This window comes from Protomyctophum parallelum (assembly GCF_964188405.1).
Source record: "Protomyctophum parallelum genome assembly, chromosome: 13".
NCBI lineage: Eukaryota > Metazoa > Chordata > Actinopteri > Myctophiformes > Myctophidae > Protomyctophum > Protomyctophum parallelum.
In genome coordinates, this window is record NC_139708.1 from 3,442,821 (window position 1) to 3,463,083 (window position 20,263).

General features: G+C 43.8%; 2 protein-coding genes across 3 annotated transcripts; both read left to right on the top strand.

Annotated features, from left to right (window-relative positions):
- Positions 1-1,748: 1,748 nt before the first annotated feature.
- On the top strand, positions 1,749-5,116 carry vac14 (vac14 homolog). The gene has a single exon (XM_083779828.1). It carries the CDS (start codon positions 1,854-1,856, stop codon positions 4,269-4,271), a length of 2,418 nt encoding a protein of 805 aa, XP_083635954.1. The 5' UTR covers positions 1,749-1,853; the 3' UTR covers positions 4,272-5,116.
- A 1,910-nt stretch (positions 5,117-7,026) lies between these two features.
- Positions 7,027-20,157, top strand: trim35-13 (tripartite motif containing 35-13). 2 transcript variants are annotated; one of them, XM_083780268.1, is made up of 6 exons: positions 7,027-7,409; positions 16,669-16,764; positions 18,608-18,838; positions 18,948-18,970; positions 19,084-19,202; positions 19,594-20,157. In XM_083780268.1, the coding sequence occupies exons 1-6, from the start codon at positions 7,071-7,073 to the stop codon at positions 20,130-20,132; spliced, it is 1,347 nt and encodes a 448-aa protein (XP_083636394.1). In that variant the 5' UTR covers positions 7,027-7,070; the 3' UTR covers positions 20,133-20,157. The 2 variants fall into 2 exon arrangements, with proteins under 2 accessions (XP_083636394.1, XP_083636393.1); XM_083780267.1 differs by lacking the exon at positions 7,027-7,409 and adding an exon at positions 13,332-13,797.
- The last annotated feature ends 106 nt before the right edge of the window (positions 20,158-20,263 follow it).

The window sequence follows — 20,263 nt, forward strand, 5'->3', positions numbered from 1 at the left end:
TCATCATATATCATCTCATTCTGGCCCATCACAATTTGCGTCCTCACCTTCGTCTTCAATATTTGTGTTTATGCATTGTTTGTGCTTACACACACTCAAAGCTGGCCATTCAGGTCGCCCCTAAACCATGAACGAGGGTTCAGTACTTAGAGTTTACAACACTGAGAATAAGTTTTACTGGGGTTAAGGTTAGGAATAGGGTTACAGTAGGTTTAACAGCATCATTTACTTAGGTTACTTTAGGAATACCAGGCCACGCAGTTCCGCCGGCTGTACGCTCTGGGCGAGTTGGTAAAGGGGCGACTCGTCAATGGCATTCAATGTTTGTGTTAACACATGTGCACAAACCCTCAAAGCTGGACATAGGGGATAGCGCCTATCCTGTATTTATTTAAAAGTTAACTGCCAACATGTTTCGACCTTGGAAAGTCTTCATCAAAGCAAACCTCTCTCCCAAATATATTTGTAAATTATTTCCCTGATATTATTTTAATATAGATTATTCTATTTAAAAATAACCCAATGAAGGCCAAATAGTAAGTAACCTTTTATGGAAATAACAAAAACGATGAAGCAGGCCCAAAAACAACTTTTACGCACTGTTTTACACCTGTAAATCTGTGATCATGTGACAATAAAGTTTAGAATGATTCGCTGCTCCTCGGCTCTTACAATCTTCCCCTTCAACCTCACAGAAAATACAGGACATATGATTCATATACAGTAAGAGCACTGTACATTGAAACTCATGTGAATATTACCTGGTATATTTAGTTTGTGCGTTTCATTTCTGCAGCTGGTTGATATTCATCTTCATAATCCAACTCTGTAAACCAATCACACACCAATTTGATAGATTGAAACTCGTATTAACAGTAAGCAGAATGGGTACATTTCAAACTCAATAAAAAAAAACATTATCTTTTTCTATACTGTACATATTTTCGCTTATATTCTAACCGTGTATCTGATTTATTTTTCTTTTTTTGTCTTATGTGTATTTGTGAATGTTGTGATGAATTGAAAATGGGGTACCCTTATTATGTAAACAGTGATTTTTCTGGTCTTATCCTTTTAGCAGATTTTGTATACCTGTATGTTCATATGCTGGAAAGATACAAAAATATTGTTGTAAAACAGCCTGAGAGAGAGAGAGAGAGAGAGAGAGAGAGAGAGAGAGAGATTTGAGGATGCTGATTAAATGTAATGTTGCATTGGAGGCAATGTTAGACATTTCTATTTTCTCTTACTCTGGCGATCATGGAATAATGAGTAACAAATTGCAGAAAGCCAGACCACTGCTGGCAGTCTGGCACTAGTCAAATCAAATGCACCAAGGTAGGTGTAGGAGGTACACAACAACGCTAGTTGTGGCCACAGGGACCCAAAAAAACGTAACACCACGTACGCCACTTCCGCAAGACGGGACGAACTCAACTCTAGAAAAGGATACCAAGGATCAGTCGGTGACGTTTCAAATAAGCTTCAACTAGCAGAAGTGCTAATTTGGTAGCACGACCACTCTGCTTGAAAACATTACGCACGTTCAACTTTTAAACAGCGTCCACGACTCGCGCACTTCAGTTGAAAGTACACACAGTTCTTATCAAATCGCTCGATCACACGACCACGTAACGTTATGGATTAAAACTACCGGCTAATCACGTGATTCATTCTGACGCGACCCGACTCAACCTTGGTATTTTGGACAGCTGCGGCGAATGAAAACATTTTCCGCTCTCTGTGAAGCCGAGCGGAATTACTTTCAAAGGTTTCTGTACATAAAGTACAAAGCTGCCGTTTGATACAGCGCAGTTCTCTGGCCGACTCAAGTGCCGCCACAGCTTGTAAACATGAACCAGGAGAAGGACTTCTCGCCGCTGACGCCCAACATCGTCAGGGCGCTCAACGACAAGCTGTACGAGAAAAGGAAAGTCGCTGCCTTGGAGATAGAGAAGCTGGTGCGCGAGTTCGTGGCCCAGAACAACTCCACTCAGATCAGACATGTCATCCAGATCCTGGCCGCGGAGTTCGCCCTGTCTCAGCACCCGCACAGCCGCAAAGGGGGTCTCATCGGGCTGGCCGCCTGCTCCATCGCTCTCGGCAAAGACTCGGGTCTGTATCTCAAGGAGCTGATCGAGCCCGTGCTCACGTGTTTCAATGACTCTGACAGCCGCCTGCGCTATTACGCCTGCGAGGCCCTCTACAATATAGTTAAGGTGGCCAGGGGGGCTGTTTTACCCCACTTTAATCTGCTTTTTGACGGGCTCAGCAAGCTGGCTGCGGACCCTGATCCTAATGTGAAAAGTGGATCTGAGCTACTAGACAGGCTGCTGAAGGACATAGTGACGGAAAGTAACAAGTTTGATTTGGTGGCATTTGTCCCCTTGTTGAGAGAGAGAATATATTCCAACAATCAGTATGCTCGTCAGTTCATTATCTCCTGGATACTGGTCCTGGAGTCTGTGCCAGACATCAACCTCTTGGACTACCTCCCCGAGATCCTGGACGGACTGTTCCAGATCCTGGGTGACAACAGCAAAGAGATCCGCCGCACATGCGAGGTGGTGCTGGGAGAGTTTCTGAAGGAGATCAAGAAAACGCCTTCTAGTGTGAAATTTGCAGAAATGGCCAACATCCTGGTCATCCACTGCCAGGTAGCAGACGAGTCCAAACTCACCAATGACCTCATTCAGTTGACCGCTATGACCTGGATGAGGGAGTTTATCCAGTTGGCGGGCAGGGTGGTGCTTCCCTACTCCTCTGGCATCCTCACTGCGGTGCTGCCCTGCCTCTCGTACGACGACAGGAAGAAGAGCACCAAAGAAGCGGCCAGCGCGTGTAACCATAGCCTGATGAAGCTGGTCACCCCCGAGGATGACGAGGACGAAGTGGTCCCGAAAGACGCGGAATCGCCTCCCAGGGAAGACGGTCTGCCCAAGACGGAAGGCGACGGCAACGATATGCTCAGCGCGTCACAAGAGTCTGTTGGCTTGAGCAATATCAGCTTCTTCACCCCAGCGACCGCTGACCGGCCACAGGTGACACTGGACCTGGACGGTATCGTTCAAGTTCTGGACCGCCACCTCCGTGATGTCTCCACTGGCATGATGACCCGCATCGCTGTGCTGAAATGGCTCTACCATCTCTACATCAAGACGCCACGTAAGATGTTCCGTCACACAGACAGCCTGTTTCCTATGCTGCTGAAAACGTTGTCTGATGAGTCCGACGAGGTCATACTGAAGGATCTGGAGGTGCTGGCCGAGATAGCGTCATCGCCAGCCGGTCAGTCGTACCCAGCAGGTTCCTGTGACAACATAGATAACAAGCAGGAGCTCAAAGTGCCAAAGTTAGGGCAGCCGCCTGGTTCCAAAGCAGTGGACACGTCCCCCTCTACTCCGAGCATGAACTCGTACTTCTACAAGTTCATGATTAATCTTCTGAAACGCTTCAGCCTGGAGAGGAAGTTGCTGGAGAATAGAGGGGCGTTCATCATCAGGCAGCTGTGCTTGCTGCTCCACGCGGAGAACATCTTCCATTCCATGGCTGACATCCTGCTGAAGGAGGAGGACCTGAAGTTCGCCTCCACCATGGTCCAGACACTGAACACCATCCTGCTCACCTCTGCCGAGCTCTTCCAGCTACGCAACCAGCTCAAAGACCTGCACACACAAGAGAGCTGTTCGCTGTTTTGCTGCTTGTATCGGTCCTGGTGCCACAACCCCGTGGCCACCGTGTCACTCTGTTTCCTCACGCAGAACTATAAACATGCATACGCTCTCATCCAGAAGTTTGGAGACCTGGAGGTGACTGTGGACTTCCTGATGGAGGTGGACAAGCTGGTCCAGCTCATCGAGAGCCCCATATTCACCTACCTGCGACTCCAGCTCCTAGACGTGGAGAACAACCCCTACCTGATCAAAGCCCTGTATGGCCTATTGATGCTACTGCCGCAGAGCCAGGCCTTCCAGCTGCTCTCGCACCGTCTGCGCTGTGTCCCCAACCCAGAGCTCATGAGGACTATCGACGAGTCCAAGTACATGGAATCTAAACAGCAGGGCACCAGTGTCTTCACCCCGGCAAGCGCTGACCGGCGAAAGGTGACGTCTGACACGGACGGCCCTGGGCGCCCGATCCGGTCCCCTCACGCCCAGATAGACTACAATGATCTCTTGCAGCACTTTGATCGGGTCCAGAGCAAGCACCTGGAAGTCCGACACCTGCGCTGTGGGCGTGCCACAGACCACCCCGACAGGAAGTTGATATGACTTCATTTTCTTTTTGTGCCACAGTGACCTCTGACTACTGAGAACAGATAGGAGAGCATTAATGAAGGTTAGTGTTTGAGAAGACAAAAATTTATTTAAAAAGGAGATTTCTTAATTTAATTAATTTCTTAATGAAAGATTCAATGTTATGTACTAAAATACACATGTACTCTCTTGTCTGGAGTTCATCATGGGAGCGATCTCACATGGTTTAGAGGCAGTTAAATATTCTTGAACACATTCTTGTACTCAAGGCTAATGGCAGTATACCACTTTATGTAGAGATGTTGTGAGTGAGTACACATGGACTTTTGTGCAATTCTGATCGCTGGTGGGGGTCACGTCGTCATGTTACCATTATGCCTCCGGCATAACTCATCATTTTGCACTGCATCTACCAGGAGCAGTCTATATTCACACCATTGAAATATGAGAAATGCTTCAAGTAAAGTTGAATTACATCTCAGTATTACGCTCCATAGTCTTTTACAATTTCATCTTAATCTGCACTTGTATTGTAGTGAACTACCCGTATATGAATAGATGGCCTAATCAAATATTAGCACTGATGTAATCATGTACACAGCTGAAATGTAATCTAATGATCTCTTCTGTCAAAACATTCATTCTCTTTTATGATAAGAGAGAAGATATATATATATATATATTATGTCAATGTCCTCTGAATAAGGCCTTGTTAGCCAATTGTTTTATTGTCGATGTCAACCCAGTAAGGCATTGATGATGCTTGTGTTTTGGTGATAATGCCTCATCTTTAGTACTGTCCTTTAATCACTTAACCCATTCTGACCTGAGATCAGATTCATACGAGGTTTCCGCCGGACACACACTGGTCTGATGAACCCATTCTGACCTGAGATCAGATTCTAAAAAATGTCAGTCGCTCTTCGATTTTTCAAAAAATAGCAGACCTACAAGCTCGTATCGCGCCACTCGGTGGCGCGATATGAGCTTGTAGATCTGCTATTTTTAAATAGCTAAAGCATAACATGATGCTGACACCAAAATGGGTGCCCGGTCAGAATGGGTTAAACCCTGGCATACCTACTTTGAGCATGTCATAGGTAGAAATGGTCACATTTCTTTGAAAATATTAAATTACCAAAAACAGCAGATTTACAAGTCAAGATCACAACCTGTCACATCATGAGGTGTTTTGAGCTTGTAGATCAGCTATTAGAATAGCCAAAGTCTCTATAAAATAGAGCTAAGTGGTTAAAGCTTGTTTGTCAGAATTGTCACCATATCATTTCCATGTTTTGATTCGATTGTTTTCCTGACTTATTTTTACACGAATTTACACATTCCATCTCTTTTCTTTTCATTACTGTGCCTGTGTCACATTAAGGAAGGCCAGCACTTTTTGTGATACCTGTGTGAAATACAATAAACTTGACCATGTTAAAAATTCCGACTTAGTTGCCATGATCGTGTAACATTTATATGTAGGCAAACATAGTCCATGCTGAAAATGGAAAACAAATAGCAAAATTATTATTACTATACTACTGGTGTTCATTCTAAGTTTAATTTCTTCATTGCTTTGTTCAAAAGCATGTCTCTTGCACACCTACAAAGGTGTCCGGTGCGTAGGGGAAGACAAAGCAAGGGCCCAACGCACTGACATTTTAATGGGAAAGGTTATCATTTATGAAATAATATAACATGATGAAAACATCTTTGCATTCGAGGACAGTGTGCGGGTGTGTTTTATATTTAAAAAAAAACCTCAGTTCATTGCTTTGTTACCTCAAACACAATTTGGGTTTCTGGTGAGAAAAACCTTTGCACACCTAGAATAAAAGCTTATGTATTGTGCAGGTGCGTACGCAAACAAGTGCATATGAATAATAAAAGATTATTGATATGCGCCACACACTGTCAAACTGCACTGCACAGGAGACAGGAGTAGACCATTTATTGAAGGAGACGCACCGCTTCAATGGTCACTGATGAAGGTTATCGGTGACCGAAAAACATTTCTTCTCCTTGACTCCTTCAATAAATCTACTCCTGTACCGTGCAACAAGTATGTCCCTGCGACATACTAGCGTCATGTCCAGGGGGTGTACTTGTACGTCAAGCTGCCTCACGCTACAGAAACAGGAGATAGGCTCCTGCCCTATGGGCCTCATGGCTCGGCAAGGCTACTGTACCATGCAGTTTGGCAGTCTAAAGGTTTTAAAAGGCTACAGTATATGAAATATACCAAGCAACAAAGCTATTCATGAAAGTTATTGATATTGTGGTAATTCACTATTAATTTCAGATGCATACAAGTGGCTGAGTGTAAAAGAGGATCAAGTCGGCTTTACAAAATGAAATGGGACAGTAATAAAATCTGCAGGACCTTTAAAGGTTTGCTGTCTAGGGACTTAACCCATTCTGACCGGGCACCCATTTTGGTGTCAGCATCATGTTATGCTTTAGCTATTTAAAAATAGCAGATCTACAAGCTCATATCGCGCCACCGAGTGGCGCGATACGAGCTTGTAGGTCTGCTATTTTTGAAAAAATTTGAAGAACGACTGACATTTTTAGAATCTGATCTCAGGTCAGAATGGGTTCATCAGACCAGTGTGTGTCCGGCGGAAACCTCGTATGAATCTGATCTCAGGTCAGAATGGGTTAAAGCTGTGCCCCACCCCCACACCCATGTGACCCCCATTTGGTGTGACTAACTAGCTGAAGGACCATGGCACATACTGTACATACAGGAACAGGGTTCACACGCCTCAGTCTCGCATGCATTAGTTACAGTTGCAGTTTGAGGAAGGCATGGAGGATAATGTCTTGGATGGGGATGATAGCTACTGTGCTGTGTGTGGAGAAATCTTCCTGGTTCCAATGGTCCTGAGCTGTGTCTCTTGCAGCAGTAGCTTCTGTAGGTCCTGTTTGGCGACGTGTTGGGGGAAATATGGTGCTAAACTGTGTCCTCTATGCTTGAGACACGACCATGGACCACCAGGACAGAAAACATGCAAGGAACACCATGATAAATTGTCCTACTTCTGTGTGGCTGACCTGGAACCTATTTGTTATACTTGCTATACGTTAGGTCGGCATATGAATCATGGCGTGTACATTCCTAGTATGGAGGCCTTGGAGTATTGCAAGGTAAGTTATCATTGCTCTAGAAATGCACTAGACTACCACTAAAAAAAGTGTAAATATTTAGTGGGGAAGGCATCAGTGTACAGTGGCTGTTATCAGAGGATAAATGTGTATCTGGTTTATTGTGTGCTTTAAGCTTACAATAACTCTTCTGTATGCACACAAATCAAGTCCATGGTTGAGCATTTATACCAACCAATCTATTACTTACGTATAAATATATGGAGCACTTATTAAGATGAAGAGGACATGCGGGAGGAGAGGAAACAATTTACACAAGGTGCTTAGGGCAGATTCAGATGTAGTTCAGTATAAGTTGAAGTGAAGTTGCAACATGGTTGCATCTTTCCTTTGCTGCGGTTTGTGCTCACGCTGCACTTTTGTCAAGCGCACCAAACATGTGAACAAATGTCACACAGTTGCTCGTTTATTGGGTCAAATTTTGTATGGGAAGCGAACAGAGATCACAGCCGTGAAGTGTTTCACATTAGTCTTGCATTAGGCTACTATCTGTATTTCTGTCTATAAAGGAATGCGAGCATATGCATACAACTATCCACATTTTATTAGCTGCAGTTGGAAGCCTACAAAAACCTATATGGGTGACCTAGACACAAACTCAATTAGATTTCAATTAATTAGTGATGGTAAATTTAACATCTTCAAATTCTTACATGATTCACAAATCCTGAATACAAACTAATGGCTTTATATGCCCCTGTTTACTGAGTGGCTTGTTTGTGTCTGTAATGATCTTCAGGCCTGCTATTAAGACACACAGATCTTCATATAGTTCCTCATTCTGACGGACACTGACCCTTTGCCTAATATTTAGGAAACAAGAGCCTACACAGTAAAATAGTTATTTAAACCCATAAACTATACTTGGATGAACGGAATCTATACTAGGCCCCCCTCCAAGCCAACAAACTCGCAGCATGTGCCGTTATGGTGCATGCATTGTTAGTAGAGCTGGGACTCGATTAAAAATAAAAATCTAATTAATCAGAGGCTTTGCGATTAATTAATCTAGATTAATCGCATTTTAATCGCATATCAATATTCAACCCGAGAACAGCGAGAAACCTTTTTTTGAATGTTTTTTGGTATCCCAGTGAATCAATGAATAGTGACTACAGGATACCACTCATTTTCAACATTTTACTGTCATTAATATACCTGTTGTGGAAATAATAATAAAAAGTCACCCCATTCTGTGTTGCCTAGAACTGGAGGTCTGAAAAAAAAATTGTAACAGTAACAAGTACATCTCAGTGACATCACAAAGCTGTACTTACTTCATATTGTTACTGTTTTTTGTCAGACCTCCAGTTCTAGGCAACACAAAATGGGGTGACTTTTTATTATTTCCAGTTTTCAGTACTATAGAAAAGCGCCCAGTGAGAAACGTTCCGCGGTGAAAAAAAAGGTACGATTAATTTATCTGTAGTTAATCGCGATAAATTTTTCTGTCGTTAATTAATCTAAATTAATCGCAATTAGTCCCGGCCCTAATTGTTAGCTATTGTCACTGAATATTCATCCCAGAATAGGGATACTAGGGTTCATTTCAGACATTAATGTTTTAATGGCTGAGAACATTCACGACAAGAGGTTGAGCTTGATCATTTGGGCAGAGACACAGAAATTGACCTGAAAATGTAAGTCACTACCATGCAGTCCAAAGTGATATTTGTACTTTTCCTTGAGTATTGCCAGTACTTCTACTCCACTACATTTATTATTAGAAAACATACAGTATTCACTTCAGCCCTATATACATTTTGCCCATTTGAAAATATCCGATCTACAAGCTCACAATGTGTCATGACATGATGCATTGTGAGCTTGTAGATCTGATATGTTTATTTGAAAACTTAAATTGGGACATTCTGCACAATGAGTACTTTTACTTTTGGTACTTTATGTACATGTTATGCAAATATTGTTCTACTTTTACATTGGTAGTAGTAGTACTCATGACGTCTTTGTATGCCTAATTCGATGGAAGATCAAGTTTCTGCAACAATTCACTGACATCTTAGCATTTGTGGCGCCCCCCTGTGGGTGTAATTGAAGTCACATTTGACCATCCATTGATTACAATTTACAATTTAGGCATTTAGCAGACGCTCTTAATCCAGAGCGACTTACATTTAAGCAAGAACAAAAGCATGGGAATACATCACATAAAAGCATTTATCATAAAACATGCGTAAGCTAAGAAAGTAACAGTGGAATATCTATATAATGAAACTATACATACACTATACATATAAACTATACATATTTACTACTATGCTATACATATTAGTGTTACATGATTAGTATACATGATTAGATCTGTGATAAAAATTTGGGGAAGAGTGGATGCTGAACTTTTGATTTGTGGCTCACAACATGCAACCCGATGTGGTTGCTTGTAGATCAGCTATATTTGACTATATTCAACAGGGGGTCCTCTGAGTTACTATGTTGGGGTTGCTGAGGTGGAGCATAACTAACACCTATCAGCTTACCCCCACAACGACTTATTTACCCAAGCTGTGCTACTCATACGCTGAGTTGACGCTGCCCATGGTTGAGACCAGGACCTTGCACTCCAAAGGCATGCGCCTACCAGCTGAGATGCCAATAAACTGAGCCGTTTAAACAAACAAGCAAAACCGTTTAATTTACACATCACTGATGATATGGTAGGGCAGCTGTCAAAATAATCTATAAAGCCAGCAAAGCGGCAGCATCACTCGAAGGCAACCTATATTAGGCAAGCACTTTAAATAAAATAAAGTACCCTCATTGCAACTGGTCATTCCAGCCTCAGAGCCATCAGCTATCTTTGCACTCACCCAAGACATCCTGAAGTCACTTTATATGGTCATCTTCACAAGCGAAGAATCAACATAGTCAAATCTCTCAAACACACATTGATGAGACAGCAAAATATGGTGGGCTATAGTTTTGAAAGCCTTTTAGCAAGTTACCATGCAACATAATGTTATATAATATGAATAATATAGGTATAGTAGTACTCCTGTTCTGGAATCCTTCGGAGAGCACTTATAACACAGTTAAACAACATAATGAGACAGACACAATTCAGAGTTTCAGAGTATTAGAATCTTGTATTCGAATACGGAGCCAGCGATGAAGCGTTGCAATGGAACACCATGTACTGACTCAACACAACTAAGTCAGACTTCAGCTTAAATACAATCCTACCGCCCCAGGGAGTAGGCGTGTCTTAACACATGAGAAATGGGAAGACCCCCCTCAGACCACACAAGTCACAGGTCAAATGTCAGTAAAGACATGAAACAGCTTCTCATAGTTTAGTTTCCCATGAGTGATTTGATCTCCTTAAATGTATAACTCAGTGTATTCCACATTTCCTCGACGCTCCCTCCGTTGTCTCTGTCTCACATGACACTGTGGTTAAAATATCAATCCAATGAGGCAGTTATTACAGCATCTTATAACAGTATGGCTGTAATCTCTGGTCTCAACCCATTCTGACCGGGCACCCATTTTGGTGTCGGCATCATGTTATGCTTTAGCTATTTAAAAATAGCAGATCTACAAGCTCATATCGCGCCACCGAGTGGCGCGATACGAGCTTGTAGGTCTGCTATTTTTTGAAAAATCGAAGAGCGACTGACATTTTTTTAATCTGATCTCAGGTCAGAATGGGTTCGTCAGACCAGTGTGTGTCCGGCGGAAACCTCGTATGAATCTGATCTCAGGTCAGAATGGGTTAAGCACCTTGTGTAATTCATTGTTTCCTCTCGCCTCCTGCATGTCCTCTTCCACTTAATAAGTGCTCCATGTATTAAAGGAGAATTCCATACTAAAAGGCTTTCTTACCTTTCTTTGTAGTTGTTACGTCCCCATCAAAGAGGTCCAGGTGTCAATTTGTGCAAAATCTCCTTATTGGCTATTTCCCCTACCATAAGCCCTAAATGAATTGCATTGAATTGAATGGGATGTATGGGGTGTTGTGCTAATTCGTTTATTTCCATCGAAATAAGTAGTAAAGTGTGCCGCTTGGGTTATTATTTACATTATGAAGAGAGGATATTTTGAGCGATGGAAATAAGCGAATTAGCACAACACCCCATACATCTCATTCAATTCAATGCAATTCATTTAGGGCTTATGGTAGGGGAAATAGCCAATAAGGAGATTTTGCACAAAATAACACCTGGACCTCTTTGATGGGGATGTAACAACTACAAAGAAAGGTAAGAAAGCCTTTTAGTATGGAATTCTCCTTTAATAAGCAATAAGTTGGAATAAATGCTCAACCATGGACTGATAGTGGACTGCACTGCAATGGTAGTGGACAGACTTCCTAGAGTTTATATCTCTCTATCCTATACTCTATTTCTGGACTAATATTGTCTTTGTAAATTTACTCCCACAACAAAATATTGAATTGCCATATTTTTCATATTCGCTAATTGCTTTTATAGTCATTAAGTGACTACGTTCCTATTAATAATTAGGGATGCACCGATCCGATACTCGTATCGGAGATCGGCGCCGATCCAGGCTAAAATTCTAGATCGGGTATCGGATCGGTGGCCGATCCATTATCCGATCCGATCCGATCCGATCCGATAATTATGTGTAATTACAGTATGAAAACAACTCTACCTCCTCTGTGACACAGCAGTGTAGTATTGACAGTATAACATGTGGAATGCAGCACACATTAACCTGGTCTAATTGTTGCACAGTTATTTAATAAATAATTCAGTGCATTTATATCTGTGTTTGTTACATTTTGTTTTACAAAGTTGGGAAAGTAATGTTTAAGTCAAGCCTTGATGTTGCCTTACACAAAATAATGATTCCAGACTCCACACAGTGAGGCATACAGCTTAATAGGTTATTACGTTTCTTTGTGGGGGGGGGATCAGATCGGTACTCTGTATCGGCAGATACTGGACCCCCATGTATCGAAATCGGTATCGAATGCCAAAAAGCCGGATCGGTGCATCCCTATTAATAATATGTCTACGGTCCAGTTGTTGAGCAGGAGTGTAGCCTACGCCCTACACCATGCTCTGGGCAAGTAATCAGTTGCTCTCAAAAATCAGTGACACTGCGTAAAGTTATATCCTGCTTTAAAAATAAAAGTAAAGCATGATATTGTTCTTTTCAGGTCAAGTTGGATCTTGACTGTGAGGACAACCACACAACCACTACTGATACAGATATCTATGCTACTGCTACAGACAGGGCAAAAAGAAGGACATTCCCTAACCCTGGCCTAAACGCATACCGCTTCTATTTATATCCCGCCTGAAAGCCTTTTGTTTGATCTAAAACATCTTTTATCATCATACCTACCATTCTTCTGTGACATGTTGCTGCAAGTGTGTTCTGACACAGATGAGATCATTTTGTATCACTACATGCATGATGCACTCTAGTCTATTTGAGGTTCTCACACTTTTAGTTGATATATTTTAGCACCGGCACCAGTTTTCCCTTTGTTATCCCTCATCCCTGTGGGATTTGAATCTTATGGTGGTGTTTATCCCATTCTGAACGGGCACCCATTTTGGTGTCAGCATCATGTTATGCTTTAGCTATTTAAAAATAGCAGATCTACAAGCTCATATCGCGCCACCGAGTGGCGCGATACGAGCTTGTAGGTCTGCTATTTTTGAAAAATCGAAGAGCGACTGACATTTCTAGAATCTGATCTCAGGTCAGAATGGGTTCATCAGACCAGTGTGTGTCCGACGGAAACCTCGTATGAATCTGATCTCAGGTCAGAATGTGTTATTTGGGTAACTGCAGTGCACATGCCTGACACAATGCAACACAGTGCCGATAGACATACTGTGGTCACTGAGGTATTGACACTTTTTTTCCAGGCCATATTCATACAGTATAAGGCTGCCTATAGCAGAGGCTTAGGAGGGGCATTGTAACCTTAGCTGACACAGGGTTGTTATTAAGAACCCTCAAAGGCAGAATGGCCACCAGACGCACTCGTCGTGAGGACGACCTGTCTTGCCCCATTTGTGGAAATATTCTCAATCAGCCGGTGGTGCTTACTTGTAAACACCACTTCTGTCAAGGGTGTATCAGGGACAGTTGGGACACGCAGGCCAGTGGAGACTCGCGCTGCTGCCCTCTGTGTGGCCGCAGATCCTCTATGGAGCACTTAGTAGTGAGCACCTTACTGCAGAGGACCTGTGAATCCTTCAAGAAGGACAGAATTATGGATGACCCGGAGGCCTGCAAAGGACACGGAGACAAGCTCAAACTGTTCTGCGTGCAAGACTTGGAGCCCATCTGTGCTGTGTGTGAGAAAGAGGCTGCACACATAGGACACACGTTCTACCCCATTAGGGAAGGTGCCCACGACTGTAAGGTAGGCCAGTGAACATAACGGTGACTGAAAGCATTAGAGAATTGATCATTGACATGTGGGACATTTGGTTTTTCTTTTTGTTTGACTGTATGACTCTCAGACAACAAGCAGCCAGAAGGTGAACTTATACTGAATGGAAATAGAAGTTGTACATTTCCCATTGTTTTTTATATTCATTGAGCATCTGGCCTATGAGTATTTGTCGGGAACCCCTTTTGGTGTTTTCACCCTTCAATACAGGAACCCCTTTTGGGGTTGTTGTTGAGGGGCATATGTAGTCCAGTAAATAAAGTAATAAATTCCTCTCAGGTTGGATAAAATTGGATTATTTTGTTTCTCAACTGATTCTGACAGGATAAAAAATCTAACCTAATCTGCTCACTGCAAATACCCTAAATGTTCCTTAATCCAATATGCCACCACTGACACCCTATTATAAGGCAATATCTTCTAAATTTCATTATGCTTTAAGTACCATGTGACATGTCTTGGGCTAAATTCAGCCATAGCCACTTACCCAAATATGGCAGTTTTTAGCCCAAGGAGTGTTTTTTGTGCAAAACTAATGCTTGGAATGGATTCAGAATCATGAATACCCCCTATTTTGACATGTCACATGCTACTTAAAGCATAATGAAAATTTGAAAATATTGCCTTATAATAGGTTGTCATTGGTGGCATCTTGGATTAGGGCAAATCTAGAGTATTTGCAGTGAGCAGATTAGGGTAGATTCTTTATCCTGGCTAGTAGACCTAATGTCCTGTCAGGATCAGTTGAGAAACAAAATAATCATATTTTGTCCAACCTCTGCTATTTAATTATTGGACAAATGCCCAACTTTGAGTGTTTGTGTAGACACAAACATCGAAGACAAAAGTGTGTAAACACAAACATTGAAGACAAAAGTGAGGATGCAAATTGTGATGGGCCAGAATGAGATGATGTATGACGATGTACTATGATGATAAGAGCGCCCCTCACTTCACACAGGTGTGATTTTTGCCTTGTTGCTAGGTGTTTTTAGAATGGCCTCAGTCCTAAATGGGTTAAAAGGGGTCAATGGACATAGAAAAGGAAAATAATGCATGCACAGTTGCAGACCAAGAAAGACAAACTTTCCGTTTTATGAACATAAAACGGATAAAGATGAGAAAATGGACTGTTGTGATGGACAACCTTGTACTGATCTCCCCTTGATATGAGCTCAAAAAGAATGTGTTCTTGATAGGGTGCAGCAATGTTGATTGGCATTCTAATAATAGAGGTATATTTTTGGTCAGCCACTGACGGGGCTCCTGGATGAAACCTGACTCCCATGAGGTTTCAGGAGTGTGTCACAGTCACAGTATGCATTCCTCTCTCCCCACCTGCCCTCCTTGACAGCTTTTAAGAACGCGGAAGCCTTGGGTTAAGTCGAGGCTAATGTGAGAGGATAGAATTTGAGTTGCCACCTGTTTAGCTTTTCTGGGCACATGATCTTGACCTCGCCGATCGTTGCCACAACATTGTTTAGCCCAGAGATTTGCCTCTTTAATTTTAACGCTGTGTTGATTCGGCTTTACACTTGCAAGGTGAGAGGTGCAGTGGAACATTGTGAGGCAGCTGAAAAGGCGCACGTAGTGCAGACAGCATGCAAGCCCTGTTTGACTCTATATTGAAGTGATGATGAGTTAAAGGGACACTTCACCCTTTTTGCAAAAAAATATATGTTAATGACGTTTAGAAGCTTTAGATCACTTTCCTGGGGGTATTTATGTGTGTAATATGTGGTTTTAGTTATTTTAGATTGTAGCAGTGAGCCTGTTGTCTCTGATGTCATGGACACTGGGCTCACTTCCTTCCTGGACTACATGTTGTCTCAGTAAGACAGCTCTCCCCCTATCCGCAAGGAGGAGCAGTGCACCAAAGAATTATGGGAATTGTAGTCCAGGAAGGTAGTGAGACCAGTGTCCATGACATCAGAGACAACAGGCTCACTGCTACAATCCAAAATAACTAAAACCACATATTACACACATAAATACCCCCAGGAAAGTGATCTAAAGCTTCTAAACGTCATTAACATATATCTTTTTGCAAAAAGGGTGAAGTGTCCCTTTAAGTACATTAACTGTAGCCTATACTGTACTTTTTTTTTTGGTATTTAAACTTTACTTGAGTATTCCCGATTTTACTTCTACTCCACTACATCTCGAAATATTGTTACGTCTACATTTATTTGAATGAAAACTTTAGTACTTATAGTTGTAACAGAGTAGGCCTATATTCCTATATTGCAGTATTGATACTTTTTCCACCACTGTCTGAAAGTCACACGTGCAGACCTAATACTCTGTGGTGCAGACCTAATACTCTGTGGTGCAGACCTAATACTCTGTGGTGCAGACCTAATACTCTGTGGTGCAGACCTAATACTCTGTGGTGCAGACCTAATACTCTGTGGTGCAGACCTAATACTCTGTGGTGCAGACCTAATACTCTGTGGTGCAGACCTAATACTCTGTGGTGCAGACCTAATACTCTGTGGTGCAGACCTAATACTCTGTGGTGCAGACCTAATACTCTGTGGTGCAGACCTAATACTCTGTGGTGCAGACCTAATACTCTGTGGTGCAGACCTAATACTCTGTGGTGCAGACCTAATACTCTGTGGTGCAGACCTAATACTCTGTGGTGCAGACCTAATACTCTGTGGTGCAGACCTAATACTCTGTGGTGCAGACCTAATACTCTGTGGTGCAGACCTAATACTCTGTGGTGCAGACCTAATACTCTGTGGTGCAGACCTAATACTCGGTGGTGCAGACAGCATGCACGTCCTGTTTGACACTATATTGAGGTGATGACGCCTTGTGTCACTGACCTTCCAGGAGGAGCTGAAGAATGCGTTGCAGCCTTTGAAAGAGAAGTTGCAGCTGTACAGGAAGGTCAAAGCAGTCCACGAGCAAACGGCAGAGCATCTCAAGGTACTCCATCCATCACCATGACTTTCAAATGTAGTCCTACACCTGCCATGTTGGGGACCAACACAGGTGTTTAAATTTGTCTGACCAGCTAACTCCAAAATGTTAATTTTTCCGGAAATTTAAAATTTACATTTTTCAGGAAATTAAGAAAACCTCATATTTTGAAAACAACGCCTCATCAAAGTTGGTATTGTGACTTTATATTGTCAATTACTTGCATGAGGCGGGGATAGGTGGTGGAGTTAGTTGCTTTAGCAGACAGTTTGAGGGTCCAAAATGCTTTGTCCAAAGCATTGTTTACTACTTTCCATTGGTTCAATATTTCTACAGCCTCACGCTGAAATAGAAGCCATTGTTAAAAAAAGAATCCTCATATCAAAATGTAATTAAAGTACCAAAAGTAGAAATAACTCACTATGCAGAATATCCCATTTGAAGTTTTCAAATGTATAACAAATATTTTGAAAATAGCAGATCTACAAGCTCACAATGAGATGCATTGTGAGTGTAGATTTTCGAATGGCCGAAATGCATATAGAGCTGAAGTAGTTAATGTATGCTTTATTGCTTTGTAATAATAATCAAAGTAACTAGTAACTAAAGTTTTCAAATAAATTTAGTGGAGCAAAAGTACAATGTTCTGCCTCTGAGATGTAGTGGAGTAGAAGGAAAAGTAAACACTCGCAACACTTGGCACGGCGCCTCGCTCGGCGGCGCCTCACGTGGCTCAAGTTCGGTAGAGACGGCGCCCCTCGGCTAGCGCCTCGCTCGGCTGGCGCCTCACGTGGCTCAAGTTCGGTAGAGACGGCGCCCCTCGGCTAGCGCCTCGCTCGGCTGGCGCCTCACGTGGCTCAAGTTCGGTAGAGACGGCGCCCCTCGGCTAGCGCCTCGCTCGGCTGGCGCCTCACGTGGCTCAAGTTCGGTAGAGACGGCGCCCCTCGGCTAGCGCCTCGCTCGGCTGGCGCCTCACGTGGCTCAAGTTCGGTAGAGACGGCGCCCCTCGGCTAGCGCCTCGCTCGGCGGCGCCTCACGTGGCTCAAGTTCGGTAGAGACGGCGCCCCTCGGCTAGCGCCTCGCTCGGCTGGCGCCTCACGTGGCTCAAGTTCGGTAGAGACGGCGCCCCTCGGCTAGCGCCTCGCTCGGCTGGCGCCTCACGTGGCTCAAGTTCGGTAGAGACGGCGCCCCTCGGCTAGCGCCTCGCTCGGCTAGCGCCTCACGTGGCTCAAGTTCGGTAGAGACGGCGCCCCTCGGCTAGCGCCTCGCTCGGCTAGCGCCTCACGTGGCTCAAGTTCGGTAGAGACGGCGCCCCTCGGCTAGCGCCTCGCTCGGCTGGCGCCTCACGTGGCTCAAGTTGGGTAGAGACGGCGCCCCTCGGCTAGCGCCTCGCTCGGCTAGCGCCTCACGTGGCTCAAGTTGGGTAGAGACGGCGCCCCTCCGTCATTGTCTATGGGGAGGTATTTCAGCGTCATGTACGGATTTTGGGGTTTTCTAGTCGTGTATGTTCGGAAATTGCAATTTCGTACATATTATCTTACTATTCCTGTGAGACGGGGTTGGCCAAATAGCTCGGTTGAACGGTTATCAAGTATCGACACAGGCACAGGAGGCCAGTCTAGGCCACATGCGTGACATCAACACTGTGCATCTGTCTATGCGTTGTCCAGGTTGTTATACGATATCGTGGCCTGGACTGGCCTGGCCTGGCCTGGCCTGGCGACCAAACTGGCATCATGCCGTAGTGCACATTAGTGAGAGGACCCACATTATAGACATGTTGAAAAAAGCCTAAACATTACTTTAATCTTTCTAAGCTTACATTTCCACCGCGTTCCTTCCTTCCCAGAACCAGGTGGAGCACACCGCGAGGCAGATCAAAGAGGAGTTTGAAGCTCTTCACCTGTTCCTGAGAGAGGAAGAGGAAACTAGGCTTTCCGCCTTAAAGGCTGAGGAGGAACAGAAGTCGAACATCCTCCACCGGAATATCGAGGACATGGACAATGAAGTGGCATCCCTCACCAACACTATTAAAATAGCGGAGCAAGAATTGAGATCTCAAGATATCCCTTTTCTGCTGGTAAATATAACCGACATGTCAAGCTTTATCTGAAAATACTGATCTTGAATTGAAGTTGCGACACCTGAATATATCAAATGGTGAAATATGTCATCTATCTGTGTTTCAGAATTACAAGGACACAATAAAGAGGTAAAACAACTGAAGCCCCAAGTAGGCTGATCTTTTTGGAAAACTATGCACGGATGACTGACATTAGTATTGTTGTTTCAAGGATATTAATTGAAAGGTTATTGTCATTTTAGAACCTGGAAACGTCCCCTGGATCCAGAGAGGATTCCTGGTGCTCTACTGGATGTGGCCACACACCTCGGCTCTTTGCGGTACAAAGTGTGGAGGAAGATGAAGAGAATTGTTAAATGGAGTGAGTGCTTTAAAAATAACATTGTTAACCCGTTCTGACCTGAGATCAGATTCATACGAGGTTTCCGCCGGACACACACTGGTCTGATGAACCCATTCTGACCTGAGATCAGATTCTAAAAATGTCAGTCGCTCTTCCATTTTTCAAAAAATAGCAGACCTACAATCTCGTATCGCGCCACTCGGTGGCGCGATATGAGCTTGTAGATCTGCTATTTTTAAATAGCTAAAGCATAACATGATGCTGACACCAAAATGGGTGCCCGGTCAGAAACCGGGCCATTTAACTTGAATTAGTGGTGTTTTATCACGTTGTACAGCACTTTGGTCAACCTGGTTGTTTTTATGAATAAAATTGACTTAATTTCTTTGTTTTCCTTCCCATCCCAAAGCTCCTGTGGTTCTGGATCCCAACACGGCAGCGAGCTGCTTCATCCTGTCAGAGGACCTGACAGACGTGCAGTCCTGTTCCCAAAGCTTTAAGCTGCCAGACAACCCCGAGCGCTTCGACATTAGCGCCGAGCTACTGGGCGCCGAGGGCTATTCCTCCGGGCGCCACACTTGGGACGTGGGGGTGAAGGATAACACCTACTGGGTACTGGGGATCGCCAGCGAGTCCATCAACCGTAAGGGCAAGCACGTCCTGACTCCCGGAGAGGGCTTCTGGACTATCAGGTTTCGCAACGGAGAGCACAAGGCCTGCACCGCACCATGGGAACCCCTGACTATGAGCAAGGAGCCACACGTGGTCAGAGTGGTGTTGGACATGGACAGGGGCAAGGTTACCTTCTTTGACCCGGGGGAGAGAACACCCCTGTACGCCTTCTCAGGCGTGATTGCGTATAAAGTCTTCCCATACTTCTGCACTGCATGCAAAGAGCACCCACTTAAGGTCCTGCCTATGATCATAAACGTATCAGTGGATGACTAGCTGCCTTTGGGATACATGTTGCAGGCAGTGTTGAGCCTAAATTATACTGCACCATATGTTGGTGTTGCCAGACGAAAAGGACTGTTTTGCGAACGGAAAACGCAACGCGTCATATTAGAGAGAGCTGTATC

Coding starts and splice junctions, on each gene's coding strand:
- vac14 (XM_083779828.1), top strand. CDS start 1,854: ATGAACCAGGAGAAGGACTTCTCGCCGCTGACGCCCAACATCGTCAGG.
- trim35-13 (XM_083780267.1), top strand. CDS start 13,396: ATGGCCACCAGACGCACTCGTCGTGAGGACGACCTGTCTTGCCCCATT. Junction 16,765..18,607: donor AAACGGCAGAGCATCTCAAG/GTACTCCATCCA, acceptor CTTCCTTCCCAG/AACCAGGTGGAGCACACCGC. Junction 18,839..18,947: donor AAGATATCCCTTTTCTGCTG/GTAAATATAACC, acceptor TCTGTGTTTCAG/AATTACAAGGACACAATAAA.